Consider the following 16573-nt stretch of genomic DNA (forward strand, 5'->3'; position numbering starts at 1 on the left):
TTGTTGGTGACAGAGCGGAGGATCTCTATCCCGTTTTGAAGTCTTTTTTATTATTTTGTATTAATCTCTCACTTTTGTATTTATTTTGCCTAAAGGCTTACTTTGAGAGAAAAATTTGTATAAGCTGTTTTAACTTTCAGAATTCTGTATTGTCTATATATAGCTAGCTGGCTTAAACTCCGCGAGCCGTGGCTAGATCTTTATACTATTATACTCTTATATTTTGTTATATTATATCCATCTCTTGTGCGTTAAGTTTGTAAGCTTTGTGTGTACGTTTTGCGCTTTTTGAACTATGTTTTTGAGCTGTATCATTCATCGGGCTTCTAGAATATATTACTTCTTCTATATAATATGTATAAGCTTTAGAACTGTCGTAACCTTGGATTAATCTTTGCTTTACGACGCGAGTTAAGGCTTAGGATAATTAGGGTGTCACATTTAGTAGTATCAGAGCAGTTTGTCCTCGTGAGCCAGAGGATGGACCGATTGTGCTTCAGTGCATACTCTGTGTCTCTTTCTTTGATGCTATTAGGTTATCTATTTGATATTGTATAGCATGCTTGTTTGTGAGTGCCTTGTTGGGGTGATTGAAGCACTAGGCTTTTGATATTGAGACTGTTCACATTGATATCGATTGTTTGGTGTAGACAGGAACCCTAATGGCTACTCACGGACGAGGTCGTACGCGTTCATGAGGAGAGACTAAAAATGAACGACTGGCCGATAACCATGCCGATTTCATGGCGGCAATGGCTAATCTTGCAAATACCATGGAGGCGAATACTGCAGCGACTCTGCAAGCTATGCAGAGGTTAGGTCAACCAGCTCGAAATGGAAATGGTGATGGAAACGGGAATGATAATGCGGAAGGAAATGGTGATAATATGGAAGGTGCTCCGATGACCTTGGCTACATTTCTCAAGGTTCATCCACCAAGTTTCAGAGGTTCAACCAATCCTACGGAAGTGGATAATTGGTTTCAGGCCATGGAGCATGCGTTACATGCACAACATGTTTTGAACAACCAGTATGTAGAATTTGCTGCGTATCAGCTTTTGGGAGAGGCTCAGCATTGGCGGCAAGGAGAATGCCGCTTGCTACAGCTTCAGAATGCTAACATCCCTTGGGATGTATTCCAAACGGCTTTCTATAAGAAGTACTTTCCTGAATCTTCAAGGGAAGTAAAGGAGATGGAGATTATGCAGCTGATGCAAGGTTCCTTGTCTGTGGCGGACTATACTAGCCGATTTGAGGAGCTCTGTATGTTCTCTAGGGTGTGTCAGGGTGTCCCGGAGACCTATAAAAGTTGAAAGTGCATTAAGTATCAAAGGAGCTTGAAGGATAACATTATGACTGTTGTGACTCCTTTGGAGATTCGGATCTTCTCTGATCTTGTAAACAAGGCGAGTTATTGAGGAATGTGCAAAGACGGTAGCCTCATCAAGGGACACTCGTGGGGAAACCCTAATCGGGGACGTGGCAAGTACTTTCAGGCGAGGGATCAGAATTTTAAAAGAGGAGGATATGCGCCTCAAGGTCAAGGAGGCTTCAGAAAGAACACTTATGATTAGTTTCAGTATGCCAAAGGGAGAGGGAATCAGAGTAAGATTTCTCTGGATTTAACTTGTGTTCGTTGTGGACGTTTTCATCCGAATGACTCTTGCAAGATTGGTATAGGTGGTTGCTTTGGATTGCCGGGTCACATTGTGAGAGATTGCACTCGGGGGAAGAAGACTCAGAATGCGGCCCAGAACCAACAAGGTCGGGTGTTTGCTGTGAATGCCAACGATGTTGTTAAGGCGGATTCGTTGATGAGAGGTATATGCTTAATTGGTGATAAAACCTTAGTTGTATTGTATGATACCAGAGCTTCCCATTCGTTTATTGCATTTAACAAAGTTGAGGAACTAGGATTAAAAGTATCAGAATTAGCATTTGAATTGCAAGTACATACTCCGCATCAGACAGTTGTGACTAGGTCAGGTTGTAGGCAAGTAGGTTTCTAGCTTGAGGGTAGAAACTTTGTGCATGATTTGATTTGTTTACCAATGGTTGGGTTGGAGATGATTTTGGGGTTTGATTGGTTGTCAAAGAATCGGGTTTTGTTGGATTGCTTTGAGCGGTCAATTCAGTTTATGTCGGAAGGAGAAAATGGAGCAGTGGTAGCTGAGGGTTATTACCTGAACTCTGTAATGGTGCACTATAATAGGGAAGAGTGTCAGGGTTATATACTGTTGGCTACAAAAGCATTAGGTGATAATCAAAAGTTAGATCAAATCTTAGTAATTAGAGACTTTTCGGAGGTGTTCTTGGAAGATATTCCTGAGTTCCCACCTCAAAGGGAGATTGAATTTGCGATTGAATTGGTGCCGAGAGCCAGACCAGTATCGATTGTGCCGTATAGAGTGGCTCCGATAAAACTGGCAGAATTAAAGACTCATTTGGAAGAGCTTCTGAACAAGAGGTTCATTTGACCGAGTGTATCTCCGTGGGGAGCGCCAGTTTTGTTGGTAAAGAAAAAGCATAGAGGAATGCGACTTTGTGTGGATTACCGACAGTTGAATAAAGTGACTGTGAAGAACAAGTATCCGTTGTCTAGGATCGATGACTTGATAGATCAACTGCAAGGAGCTAGGGTGTTTTCCAAAATTGATTTGAGATCCGGTTACTATCAAATAAGGGTGAAGGAGGATGATATTCCGAAAACTGCGTTTAGGACGCGCTATGGGCACTACGAGTTTGCAGTGATGTCCTTTGGGATAACGAATGCACCTGCTGTGTTCATGGATTACATGAATAGAGTATTTCGTCCCTTTTTGGACAAATTCGTGGTGGTTTTCATAGACGACATCTTAGTTTATTCTAAGACGGCGAAGGAGCACGAGGAACACTTGAGAATTGTGTTGCAAATCTTGAAAGAGCGGAAATTATATGCTAAGTTGTCCAAATGCGAGTTTTGGAAGGAGGAAGTGAAGTTCTTAGGTCACGTGGTAAGCAAAGGAGGAATAGTGGTGGATCCTTCGAAAGTAGAGGCGGTGATGGAATGGGAAAGACCAATGATGGTGATGGAAGTTAGGAGTTTCTTGGGTTTGGCCGGATATTACCGGAGATTTATTGAAGGATTTTCCCGGATTGCACTACCTATGACTAAGTTGATAAGGAAGGAGTTGCCGTTTGTGTGGACGTCGGAGTGTGAAGAAAGTTTTCAGACCTTGAAACAAAGGTTAACTTCAGCGCCTATTTTGATTTTACCGGAACCGCATGAATCGTTTGAAGTATACTGTGATGCTTCTTTAAGGGGTTTGGGTTGCGTGTTGATGCAACACCAGAATGTGGTGGCATACGCATCGCGTCAGCTGAGACTGCATGAGGTAAATTACCCAACTCATGACTTGGAATTAGCGGCGATTGTGTTTGCGTTGAAGATTTAGAGGCACCACTTGTACGGAGTGAGGTTTAGCATCTTTTTTTATCATAAGAGTCTCAAGTACATCTTTGATCAGAAAGAGCTTAATATGCGTCAAAGCAGGTGGATGGAGTTGCTAAAGGATTATGATTTTGAATTGAGTTATCACCATGGGAAGGCGAACGTGGTAGCAGATGTGTTGAGTCGAAAGTCTTTAATGATAACTTGGATGAGAATCAAGGAAGAGGAGTTAGTGGATAAGTTTGTGGATCTTAAGTTGGATATTCGTGAAGTTGCTGAAAGAGTTTGTTTGAATCAGTTACAAATTTCAAGTACGTTTAAATCAGAGATATACAGAGGGCTCAACAAGATGAGCAAAAGCTTCAGCAATTATTTCAACCAGTTAGTAAGAAGAGGCATGGAGAATTCACTAGGGATGATGAAGGGCTGTGGAGATATAATGGGAGAATTCGTGTGCCGGATGTCGGGAATCTGAGACAAGAATTATTGTCGAAAGCTCACAACAGTGGGTTTTCCATTCACCAAGGAAGTACGAAGATGTACTATGACTTAAAGAAGATGTTCTGGTGGCCTGGGATGAAAGGTGATGTAGCTACAGTTGTGTCTAAGTGCCTGACGTATCAGAAGGTAAAGATAGAGCATCAGAAACCGTCAGGGATGTTACAGCCACTTGAGATTCCTCAGTGGAAATGGGAAGGAATTGCGATAGACTTTGTGACCGGTTTACCAAGGACTAGGTCGGGATTTGATGCGGTTTGGGTGATCGTGGATCGCTTAACCAAGTTCGCTCATTTTCTGCCTATTTGAGTAAACTATTCAATGGAGGAATTGGTGAGGTTGTACATCAAGGAAATCGTAAGGTTGCACGGTGTGCCATCGAGCATAGTGTCGGACTATGATCCCTGATTCACATCAAGGTTTTGGGGAGCTTTCTAAAGAGCTTTCGGTACGAGGCTATGTCTCAGCACTACATATCATCCGCAAACGGATGGATAGTCGGAACGGACTATTCAGACATTGGAAGATATGCTAAGGGCGTGTGTTTTGGATCAACCTGGAAGTTGGGACCGTTACATGCCATTGGTGGAGTTTGCGTACAACAACAACTTTCATGCGAGCATTGGGATGGCTCCGTATGAGGTTTTGTATGGACGGAAGTGCCAGTCTCCACTGTGTTGGTATGAAGTAGGTGAAGCAAGTGTTTTGGGTCCTGATTTGGTAGCAGAGACTACTGAGAAGATCTAGAAGATTAGGGCAAGGATTTTAACAGCGCAGAGCCGACAGAAAAGTTATGCAGATCAGAGAAGGAAACCATTATAATTTGAAGTGGGAGAGCATGTATTTCTGAGGGTTACACTGACAACTGGGATCGGAAGAGCAATCAAAACAAAGAAGTTGAATCTGAGGTATATAGGACCTTCTGAAATTTTGAGGCGATTCGGGGCGGTGGCATATCAAGTAGCTTTACCGCCTCACTTGTCTAACTTGCATGACGTATTTCACGTGTCACAACTCTGTAAGTACACGTCGGATGCGGCTCATGTGTTAGAGCCCGAGACGGTCGAGTTGAGGGAGAACTTGACTTTTCAAGTAACACCGGTACGTATTGACGACACTAGTGTGAAGAAACTGTGAGGAAAGGAAGTTTCATTAGTTAAGATTGCTTGGAAGCAAGCAGAAGTTGAAGAACATACTTGGAAATTGGAGTCCGAGATGTGGAAGGATTACCCCGAGCTATTCTCAAGTAATCACTAAATTTTGAGGACAAAATTTCTGATTTGGTGAGGAGAATGTAAGAACCGAGACTAATTAACCGTCTAATTAAATAATTAAATTGCCCAAAAAAATTAATTTACTCCTGTGCATACGCACACCTCTATGCGTACACACACATCTTGAAAATCCTCCTGGGCGGGCGCACGCACACCCCTGTGCGTACGCACACTCCCCTGTTTTTCAATAAAAATCTTATTTTTAACTGTTTCACCTTCCTCACAAGCTTGTAAACATCTGTGACACCTATCTAAGACTTTTTGGCTTGTTTTTGGATGTTAAAACATAGAGAAGGTCTTGGGTGAAATTATTTCGGTATTTCCGGCAAAGGTTAGAGAACGGAGGCTTAGGTTTTTGGTGTACTAAGGACGGTTGTGGTTGAGTGAGAAGGCAGCGTATGATATTGGTGATTATTGACAATGAAATGTGAAAGTGGTGAACTACTAAATTCTGAATGAATTGAGAAAGTGGTGAACTAATGAGTTCAGAATGAAATGATTTTTGAAAACCACTGAATTACTGTTTAATGCTGAGAATTATGAGACGATATGCGCCTGGCAGGGACGGTGGTTAATCCCGCCTGTCGAGGTCGCGGCGGTGGCGTAAGAACAGTGGTTAATCCCGCTTACGTTGAGATGTGAGGTCTATGGCAAGAGTATCCCACTCGCATCCCTTCGGATCACTAGAGCGTGTAGGCAAACAATCCTGGACGGTGTTCCGAGCACCATATCTCGGGGGTTACCATTATGATTCCAAAGGGTGACATCTCCATGGAGATGTGTCGAGTTGGCAGTTGAACCGACAATGTGATATCACAGTCAGTAGGACAGGCATTCATCATGTGCATATTCTATCTGTTTGTTTGCTTTGCCGACTTGAAATTGCGTGCCTAATTGTATACATGCCTAATTGCCTATTTGAATTACTTGACATATATGCCTATACTTGTGTTTTTCTTGCATTGTATTAATTGTGTATTCTACTGGGATTGAGGAGGTTCGGAAGGCGGTGGCGATGGGATCGCATGGAGGATAGGTTAGTAAAGGCTGTGGGACAGCGAAGAATTGTGAGTTTAGAAAATTCACTAAGTTAGATTACCCCTTTATTATGTTATGGTTTTAAGTTATGCTTTAATGTTTTAGTTATGCTTTAAGATGAATCTCGTGATGGATATGAAGTTCTAGGATTGCCTCTAGCATCCCGGAGTCTTATATCTTACATCACTGGGCACTGTTACCATACTAAGAACCTCCGGTTCTCATACCATATTCTGTTGTTGTTTTTCAGATGCAGGTCGCAACCCACCTCGGTGAGTTGCTTTGGTGGTGACAGAGTGGAGGATCTCTATCCCGTTTTGAAGTCTTTTTTATTATTTTGTATTAATCTCTCACTTTTGTATTTATTTTGCCTAGAGGCTTACTTTGAGAGAAAAACTTGTATAAGCTGTTTTAACTTTCAGAATTCTGTATTGTCTGTATATAGCTAGCTGGCTTAAACTCTGCGAGCCGTGGCTAGATCTTTATACTATTATACTCTTATTTTTTGTTATATTATATCCATATCTTGTGCATTAAGTTTGTAAGCTTCGTGTGTACGTTTTGTGCTTTTCGAACTCTGTTTTTGAGCTGTATCCTTCATCGGGCTTCTAGAATATATTACTTCTTCTATATAATATGTATAAGCTTTAGAACTATCGTAACCTTTGATTAACCTTTGCTTTACGACGCGAGGTAAGGCTTAGGATAATTAGGGTGTTACAACATTATTTCTTATTTTCAAGTTTTATTGTACAGTACGAGCCACTAAACCTCCTAGGTTAAGGTTAGGAGCTATGCTGGGTTTTACGGATTAATAAAAGTACTACTATTCTATTTCAATTCGTGTTTGATTCTCTCCTAAGATGTATCTTTGTTCTTCAACCTTATGAATGAGTTGAACCGTCACATGTTATCTCTATTCTACATGAGTTTAGTGAGCGTCTTTCATCGGATATTACTGAACCACTAGCTTAGGATACGTCTCATAGACGGCTAATCCACGACTTCATTGGGGACTTCTCGAAACATCGGTTCAGCCGAGGTATGGGAAGATTAGGGTCTTTGTGGTAAAGGCTAGAATCAAGGCACAACATTCTCTAATCCGGAAGATTCGACCTTGTCTGTGGCGTTTTGAGTAGGATCACCAAGGGGATGAACTGCAGGAGCTTCACCCTCATTCAAACTGGATGCGCACTAAACCTGATGTTCAGCCTAGAGGAAGATTGGCGGCCTCTCAACCGGCGTTGATCACATACAGCCTGCTATAGAAAAAATCATTCACAGTTGGAGTAGACAGTAAGAACGGATTGATCCAGAAGAACAAAGCACCTCCGTGGCCTTAACCACCTTCTTATCATTGATTTCACAACCACTGAATAATGTTATCTTTATTTTACTTTTATGCGCTTAAACAACTACACAACTTTCTATCCGCCTAACTAAGATTTACAAGATAACCACTGTTTGATCCAAGCCGACAATCCTTGTGGGATCGACCCTGACTCACGTTAGGTATTACTTGGACGACCCAGTGCACTTGCTGGTTTAGTTGTGCGAAGTTAAATTCAGCGCATCAAGTTTTTGGCGCCGTTGCCGGGGATTTTCAAGTTTGAACAAACTAACGGATTATTTTGTTGCTTAGATTAGGTATTGTTTTGAATTTTCTTTGAGTATTTTATTTTATTTTTCGAAAAAATAAAAAAATTTTCAAAAATCTTTTCTTTTCTTTATTAATCTATATCTTTTGTTTGAGTCTTTTGTTCTTGTTCTTGTTAGAGTTCGAACTTTCTTGAGTCTTTTTCCAAAAATTTTCAAAAATAGTTTCTTTTATTTGAGTCTAGTGTCAAATCTTAAGTTTGGTGTCCACTGTGTGTTCTCTAATTGCTTTGAATTTTTCGAGTTTGTTCTTGGTGTTCTTCTTGGTCTTCAAGTTGTTCTTATTTTTCTTCTTGTTTTGATCTTTAAAATTTTAAATTTAGTGTCTTTAGGTGTTTTTCTTTAAGATTCTCGAAACTTAGTGTCTTAGGATCTAAAAAGAATTTTAAGTTTGGTGTCTTTTGGTTGTTTTTCTCTTTCTTCATTAATTCAAAAAAATTGAAAAAAAAAATATCTTTTCTATTTTTAATCAATATTTTCGGAAATTTCAAAAGAATTTTAATTTCAAAATCATTATCTTATCTTATCTTAGTTTCAAAAATCAAATTTCAAAATCTTATCTTTTTCAAATCTTTTCAAATCTTTTTTTTTTTAATTATGATTCTATCTTATCTTATCTTAGTTTTGAATTTCAAAATCAAATCTTTTCAAAAAATCAAATCTTTTTCAAATCTTTATCTTATCTTGTTTTAATTCAAAGTTTTAAAATTCAATTTTCAAAGTCTTATCTTATCTTAATTCAATTTCAATTTTCAAATTTTAAATTTTAAAATCAAATCTTTTTCAAAAATCAAATTTCAAATCTTATCCCTTTCAAATCTTTTCAAATTCTTATCTTATCTTTTCTAATTTCAATTTTTAAAATCAAATCTTTTTCAAATATTTATAACTTCTATCTTATCTTTTCTAAATCTAAACTTTAAATTCAAATCTTTTCTAATATTCTATCTTATCTTAATTTCAAATCTTTCTTAATTAGTTACTTATTTTCTCTTTCTTCCTTTTCAAAACTTCCTAATTAATTCCTCTCTCTTTTATTTTCGAAAACTTCCCTTCTACTTCTCTCTCTCCTTTTTTGAAAATCATCTTTCATCTTTCAAAATCTTTTTTTATTAGCTTTTAATTTCCTCTTTAATTAATAATTAAAATATCTTTGTTTCTTGTTTCTTTTTTTACTTCTAATTTTCGAATTCTTCTTCTCTTTTATTCGAATTCTTTTTCTCTTCACTCTATTTTCATTCTTCTATCATCATTCTTCTTTCTTCTTCACATCTCACAAGAAATTCTCTATACTATGACAAAGAGACTTCTTTTCTTCTTCTTTCTTGGTTTTCTTTTTCTTGTTTATGAGCAGGAACAGAGATAAAGAACCTCTCTTTAATCTTGATCCTGAACCTGAGAGGACCTTAAATAAGCGTTTGCAACAGGCTAAAGCACAACACTCCGAAGAAAATCTCACAAAGATTTTCGAACAAGAAGCTGAAAGTATGGCAGCTGAGCCTAACGATGAGGGAGATGCAAGAAAGGTTCTTAGTGACTACACCATACCAACTTCTGATTTTTATGGAAGAAGTATCTTCATACCTGCCATTAGAGCAAATAACTTTGAGCTTAAGCCTCAGTTAGTCTCTCTTATGCAACAAAATTGCAAGTTCCATGGACTTCCACTAAAAGATCCACATCAATTCTTATCTGAATTCCTGCAAATCTGTGACACTGTTAAGACCAATGGAGTGGATCTTGAGGTCTACAGACTTATGCTCTTTCCCTTTGCAGTTAGAGACAGAGCTAGGATATGGTTGGACTCTCAACCTAAAGAAAGCCTAGACTCTTGGAAAAAATTGGTCAATGCTTTCTTGGCCAAGTTCTTTTCACCTCAGAAGATGAGCAAAATCAAAGTGGAAGTTCAAATCTTCAAACAAAAAGAAGGTGAATCCCTCTATGAATCCTGGGAAAGATACAAGCAACTGATCAGGAGATGTCCTCCTGACATGCTCTCAGAATGGTCTATCCTAAGTATATTCTATGATGGTTTGTTTGAGATGTCTAAAATATCATTGGACAGCTCTATAGGTGGATCACTCCACTTGAAGAAAATGCCTGAAGAGGCAAAAGAACTCATTGAAATGGTTGCAAACAACCAATTCATGTACACCTCTAAGAGAAACCCTGTGAACAATAGGGCAGCTCAGAAGAAAGGAGTTCTTGAAGTAGACACTCTGAAGGCCATATTGGCTCAGAACAAGATCTTGACCCAACAGGTCAATATGATCTCTCAGTATTTGACTGGAAAGCAAGCTGCAGCTAGCAGCACCCAAAAAGGTTCCTCTGAATTAGAAGCTTATGATCCTGACCAACCCATGATGGAGGAGGTGAATTACATCGGAGAATCATATGGAAACACCTACAATCCATCATAGAGGAATCATCCTAACCTTTCATGGAAAGATCAATAGAAGCCTCAGCAAGGCTTCCATAATAATCAAAGTGGAAGAACCCAGAATAGGTTCAACAACAGGCCACCATTCCCATCTTTTCAGGAACATATGGAGAACCCTAGGCAGAGCCTTTCTAACTTAGTCACTATAGCCTCCAATCTCTCTAAGACCACTCATAGTTTCATAACTGAAACAAGATCCTCCATCAGAAATTTGGAGGTACAAGTTGGTCAACTGAGCAAGAGAATCCCTGAGACTCCTCCTAACACTCTTCCTAGTAACACTGAAGTAAATCCAAGAGAAGAGTGCAAGGCCATCACTACTGAAGCTGAGGCTGAATCTGAAGGGAGTAATCTGGCATTGACCACCAATAATGAGATCCCTAATGGGTGTTCAATGCCCAATGATATGCCATTCTTGGCGTTGAACGCTAGTAAGGAGGTCCTTACTGGGCGTTCAACACCCAATGCTACACCTTTAATGGCGTTGAACGCCAGTAAGGAAGACCTTTCTGGGCGTTCAATGCCCAATCTGGCACAAGAGCTGGCGTTGAACCCCAGTAATTTTCGAGTTTCATTGTACAGTATGAGCCACTAAACCTCCTAGGTTAAGGTTAGGAGCTCTGCTGAGTTTTATGGATTATTAAAAGTACTACTGTTCTATTTCAATTCGTGTTTGATTCTCTCCTAAGATGTATCTTCGTTTTTCAACCTTATGAATGAGTTGAACTGTTACAAGTTATCTCTATTCTACATGGGTTCAGTGAGCATCTTTCATTGGATATTACTGAACAACTAGCTTGAGGATACGTCTCTTAGACGGCTAATCCATGACTTCATTGGGGACTTCTCGAGACATCAGCTCAGCCGAGGTATGGGGAGATTAGGGTCTTTGTGGTAAAAGCTAGAATCAAGGCGCAGCATTCTCTGATCCAAAAGATTCGACCTTGTCTGTGGCATTTTGAGTAGGATCACTAATGGGATGAACTACAGGAGCTTCACCCTCATTCAGACTGGATGCGCACTAAACCTGGTGTTCAGCCTAGAGGAAGATTGGCAGCCTCACAACTGGCGTTGATCACATACAGCCTGCTATAAAAGAAATCATTCACAGTTGGAGTAGACAGTAAGAAAGGATTGATCCAAAAGAACAAAGCACCTCCTGGCCTTAACCACCTTCTTATCATTGAATTCACAACCAGTGAGTAACGTTATCTTTATTTTACTTTTATGCGCTTAAACAACTACACAACTTTCTATTCGCCAAACTAAGATTTACAAGATAACCACTGTTTGATCCAAGCCGACAATCCTCTTGGGATCGACCCTGACTCACATCAGGTATTACTCGGATGACCTAGTGCACTTGCTGGTTCAGTTGTGTGAATTTAAATTCCGCGCACCACTTAACTACTGCTAATTACTGTCTCTACATTCAATTGTTCTTGCTTGTTTATGCGTCTACAACAAACAAGAACTATCTGTCTATTCGCCTGACTAAGATCTGCAGGATAACCTCGGATTGCTCAATCCAGCAATCCTCGTGGGATTCGACCCTCACTCACCTGAGGTATTACTTGGACGACCCGGTGCACTTGCCGGTTCAGTTGTGTGAAGTTAAATTTCGCGCACCAGAGCTCTTTTGAAATGGACAAACTTGAGTAAAACTTGTTGTCGGGTGCTAATTTTATACATTATCTTATTTAAATTTGATGAACAAAATGAAGAATAATGAGAAGAACTAAAGGAGAGTAAAGGAAAGAGATAATCTCCAAAATTTTAAAAATGTCTTTTACTTGAGAGAAGTGAGTTGAATCTCTTTTTATAGTCTCATGCTATTTTGGAGGAAGAGTTCATTGCCTAATGATTACAATACTATATACAGTCTACTCCTCTTATTCTAGGCTAGTTATTAAATATGATAATTAGCAGAAGGTGTTTTTGGGTATTCCCATTGTTTTAAGTTTCTTTAACTAAAAATAGTATAGGAAGGAATTTGATCTCCACAAGTTAAGACAGCAGTTCTGACACTACTTTGGGTACTCGTGTCAAAGAAGTGTCTAGATAGTGAACAGGCATATAGTTTAGTTTATTTCTAACCAGATGATATTCTCTACACTTCAAATCCGACTAATCTATTCCACCAATTTAGTTTCCACTTAAAGAAAAATTCAACTTTTTAAAGTGTTCTCTTTGGATTTTATCATTTTATTCCAACACCTATAGAAAGAACTTTATTCTTTTTTATATCATATTTTTGTGTCATCACAAAATTATTCATACACAATAAAATTATACTTTTAGTGTATAATTAAAGAGTATTTTTGTCAAAAAAAAATTAATGAAATGACAATTTTAAAATAAAATTGAACCTTAGGGACGAATTTGAATAAAAAAAACTTTAAAGACGAATTTGATTTTCGGATTAAACCATAGGAACCAAAATAATACTTAATCCTTTTAAATACATATTACTTGTTTCTCTCATAAATTTTAAAAGATAATAATTGATTTTGAATAATTTTTCTTTTAGATAATATTTTTTATACATGTCTCAAATGTTCGTGATATGAAGAGTTCAGGCATTATTTAAAAGTTATTATTTTACATTTTTAAAATATTCAATTTAATTTGATGTATTTTAATTTTTGTTTATTTAGTTATTAAATTGAACTTTATGTTAGTAGGCTTAAGATTTTTATTATTTTAATCTAATAAGAAGTTATAAATATCTCTTAAATTATTATAGTCTTAAATCTACTAACATAAAGTCTAATATAATAATTAAATAAATAAAAATTAAAATGCATTAAATTAAATTGAACATTCTAAAAATATAAACTAATAATTTTTAAATAATACTTAAACTATTTATATCACAAATATTTGAAGTATGTATTACTTTTACTATGTAATTTCAAATGTTTATTTAGATGTTAATATGAATTAAAAATAAATTTTAAAAATGATTAATACTAGCCATATGAATAGTTAATTGATTTCTAATTGCACTCCTACTAAGAATATGAACTCTGCTAGGGAGACAATGAAGAATCTTTACAATGTGTACAATGGGCTGATTATTTAGTCCAATATAAATTAAAAAGGAAAACCAACCCACATTTTACCCTAATTTCAAAAATCCTATTCAAATATTAACCATTGAATCCCTAATTGAAATAAGGTTTTCTCCAATTCCCTCTACCTCTACCAACGGCAACCCTCCCCCCACCCCTGGCGCGTCCTCCTCTGAGCATCCTACCGTGGCGGCGCTGAAGACACCTGAACCTCCATCAGCTTCGACCGCAAGTGCACCCTTCCCCTCGCCCGCGCGCCTCTTCCGTCGCCAGCAGCAACCAGTTCTGTCGGCGCCTGCTTCCCGTCGTGATTCTTTCATCGCATCCGCCGGAGGCCTCCTTCGTCGATCGAGTGGCGCATTGCTGGAGCCTGGGTCGCGGCTCTCTTTAGTGCTAGTACCCAGACTGGGGCTCGCATCTTGCGTCCGCCATAGTAGCATCTCAGCCCGTTGAAGCCGGGACTGCTGAACAGGTCGCCCTCATTGCTGCTACGGCACCCACCACCTTCCGTCGTCGACCAGCTACCATAGGTTAGTTGATTAATTTTTTAATGTGATGATAACGGTTTCACTTGCATCTAGTTGCACATGCAATGAATGTTGCTGAGTTGTTTGATTGTTCATAGTGAAGAACACCATGGTTACAATTTCAATGTATTGGAATGTGTCGAACAAGTTGTTGTTGTTGATGTTTGCATTTGATTTTATCTTAGTGCGGGAACACTATGATTGCAGTTTCAATGTATTCAATCCTTATTTGTCATGAAACGGATGGTTACTTTACTATGTATCTGGATGGTAGATTTTCATTGTAGAGATTGCTATTTGGGTTTGCTATGTTGCTGGGTTGTTTACTTTATCATGTATCCGGATGGTTGGTTTCCATTTTAGGGAGTGCTATTTGGTTTTAATATATTGTTAGCTTGTTTGAATCAGGTGCTGTTTGATGTGTGTCCTATTCTTAAGCAGCTTAGCTCGGTGTCTGAGACATTTTAAAGATTCGATTAAGTAAAGAAAATGTATACATGGTCCTTAAGTCGAGCTCTGGACTCGAATAGTTAATCAATTAAAAATAAGTTTGCTTTTATGTTTGATGATCTCGCAATGTAAACATGTTGACTTAATATTAGATATATGATTGCTTTTGTCTTTGATGATAATTCAATGTGAACATGATGAGATACCATACAAAATGGATGGTTACTTTACTATGTACTCGGATGGTTGGTTTTCATTCTAGTGACTGCTAGTTGGTTTTACTATATTGTTAGTTTGTTTGAATCTGGTGCTATTTGATGTGTGTCTTGTTTTTAAGCAACTAAGCTCGGCATCTGAGACCTTTTTAAAGATTTGATTTAATAAAGAAAATGTATATATGGTCCTCAAGTTGAGCTCCAGACTCAAATAATCAATGTTTATTTGACATAAAACGGATGGACCGGTGATGCACCGGTGATCTTTTCCCAGGAAACCCTTTCCTACCTTGAATCTCTTGATATGATTTCTGGGAAGGTAATTAACAACCTTAGTTTTGTAGTGCACATCTTGTTTTTTTTTTTTCTTCTTTTAATTGCAATTCATTTGCATGGTTTAGGAGGATAGAGAGAATATTTTAAGGGCCAGTGCCACTGGAAAAGCTGTTTTGACAATCCCCTTTAGGCTTTTAGGGTCTCATCATCTTGGTATGGTTTTAACATTTCCTGTTTACAAATCTAAGCTTCCTCCAAATCCAATATTGGAAGAACGCATTAAAGCAACAGCGGGGTATGCTTCCTCATTTTCACTTCTTCTTAGTTTCTTAAGTTTATTTCTTGGATATATGAGGAGTATTTTCCATTTCTAAAATGCTCCAATGAGGCAGTAATTAAATATTATTTTGTTTGTTTGGATTTTTTCCCAAAAGAATAATAATTAAAACTTTCTTAATTCAACTTAGAAAGAGATTTTTCCCCATAAAAGAGAATTTTAAGGACTATTTCTTGGTTCAATTCTCAATTAATTGATAGTCCTTTTGATTGCACTAGTGTAAACATTTTAATTCATACACCATGAAGACAGGCTCCAAGTGTCCAACATAACACAAGTGACTTTGTTAATTATGGTCTCATTGCTTCCAGTGATAACCAAATACATTGACAGCTTTTGCTTCATTCACAATTCATGGAGTTATAGAGCTATTGTAATATGCATCCATGATAAAGTTTGTTTGTCAATGCTACATTCATTGCACCCCTTGGGAAATGGCAGAATACTATTTAGCCAATGTGAAGATAACAGTTGCATTCTCTATTATTAGGCTTGCTTTTACTGTTTTTCATTTCATATCCTTAAATGGAACATGTCTGCTTTGAAGTCATGCCTTGTCCAATATTTATTTCAAATCCCATAATCACGTCAGTGGACTAGTCAGTTGCTTTTACTTCACTCTGGTTGCTTACTTTTTGTTTGATTAGAAGACTTTATTAAAAAATAGTGAGCATGGTGTCTATTATAAACTGAAATTTTACTAACACGCTTAATCTGGTTTAAGTTAGTCATTTTCTTAGTGGTTTATATTGCTGATATTTATGTCATAATACCATATGTCACTTAATTCCTTTGGTTGTTTTTTTTTGTTTGTGTTCGATTGCAGGTCGTGGAAGTGACCGACATGACTGAGCTAGAAACTCATGAGACAGAACGTGGTCATATTGTTGAATTATATTTAGTTTACCATTCATTGAATTCAAGTATGCTTGGAGTTGTTGTAATTAGATATAAGTGATTAAGTTATAATAGACATATTATTACATAGCTAAATCCTACTTAATAATGTCATATTCCATAATGTAAATTTATCACAAAGTGTAAATTTTTCAATTATAAAATATTTGCCGTTAGTATCATGAATATGTGATTAAAGAGAAGTTTAACCCAAAAGTGTTATAAGTTGTGGTCAATGACGAATATTTCAGATGTTCATTTCGCTATGTTGACAGCTGGTTATTTTTATTCATACATGGATGGTTATTTAAGTAATCACATGTTAAATATACTAAATGCTCAATTCACTAGGTGTGCAGATGGTTGTTTTAATTAGTAATTGGATGGTTATTTTATTAGATTCGGTTTACGTATAAACAGGTAACAAATGCGGGATGTTCAGTTCTCTATGTAGCCGGATG

The 16573-nt window shown here is 37.7% G+C and overlaps 1 protein-coding gene and 1 non-coding gene across 2 annotated transcripts; one reads left to right on the forward strand and one right to left on the reverse strand.

Moving 5' to 3' along the window:
• Positions 1-743: 743 nt before the first annotated feature.
• On the forward strand, positions 744-2477 carry LOC148581291 (uncharacterized). Its single transcript, XM_088492339.1, has 3 exons — positions 744-1263; positions 1681-1997; positions 2136-2477. Exons 1-3 carry the CDS (start codon positions 744-746, stop codon positions 2475-2477), a joined length of 1179 nt encoding a protein of 392 aa, XP_088348465.1.
• Positions 2478-9785: 7308 nt separating this feature from the next.
• LOC148581292 (small nucleolar RNA R71) lies at positions 9786-9894 on the reverse strand. Its single transcript, XR_015898691.1, has one exon. It is a non-coding gene; the product is annotated as a small nucleolar RNA R71 (small nucleolar RNA).
• Between the last annotated feature and the right edge of the window lie 6679 nt (positions 9895-16573).

This window comes from Arachis ipaensis, chromosome B10 (genome assembly GCF_059453495.1).
Source record: "Arachis ipaensis isolate K30076 ecotype BB chromosome B10, ASM5945349v1, whole genome shotgun sequence".
Taxonomy (NCBI): domain Eukaryota; kingdom Viridiplantae; phylum Streptophyta; class Magnoliopsida; order Fabales; family Fabaceae; genus Arachis; species Arachis ipaensis.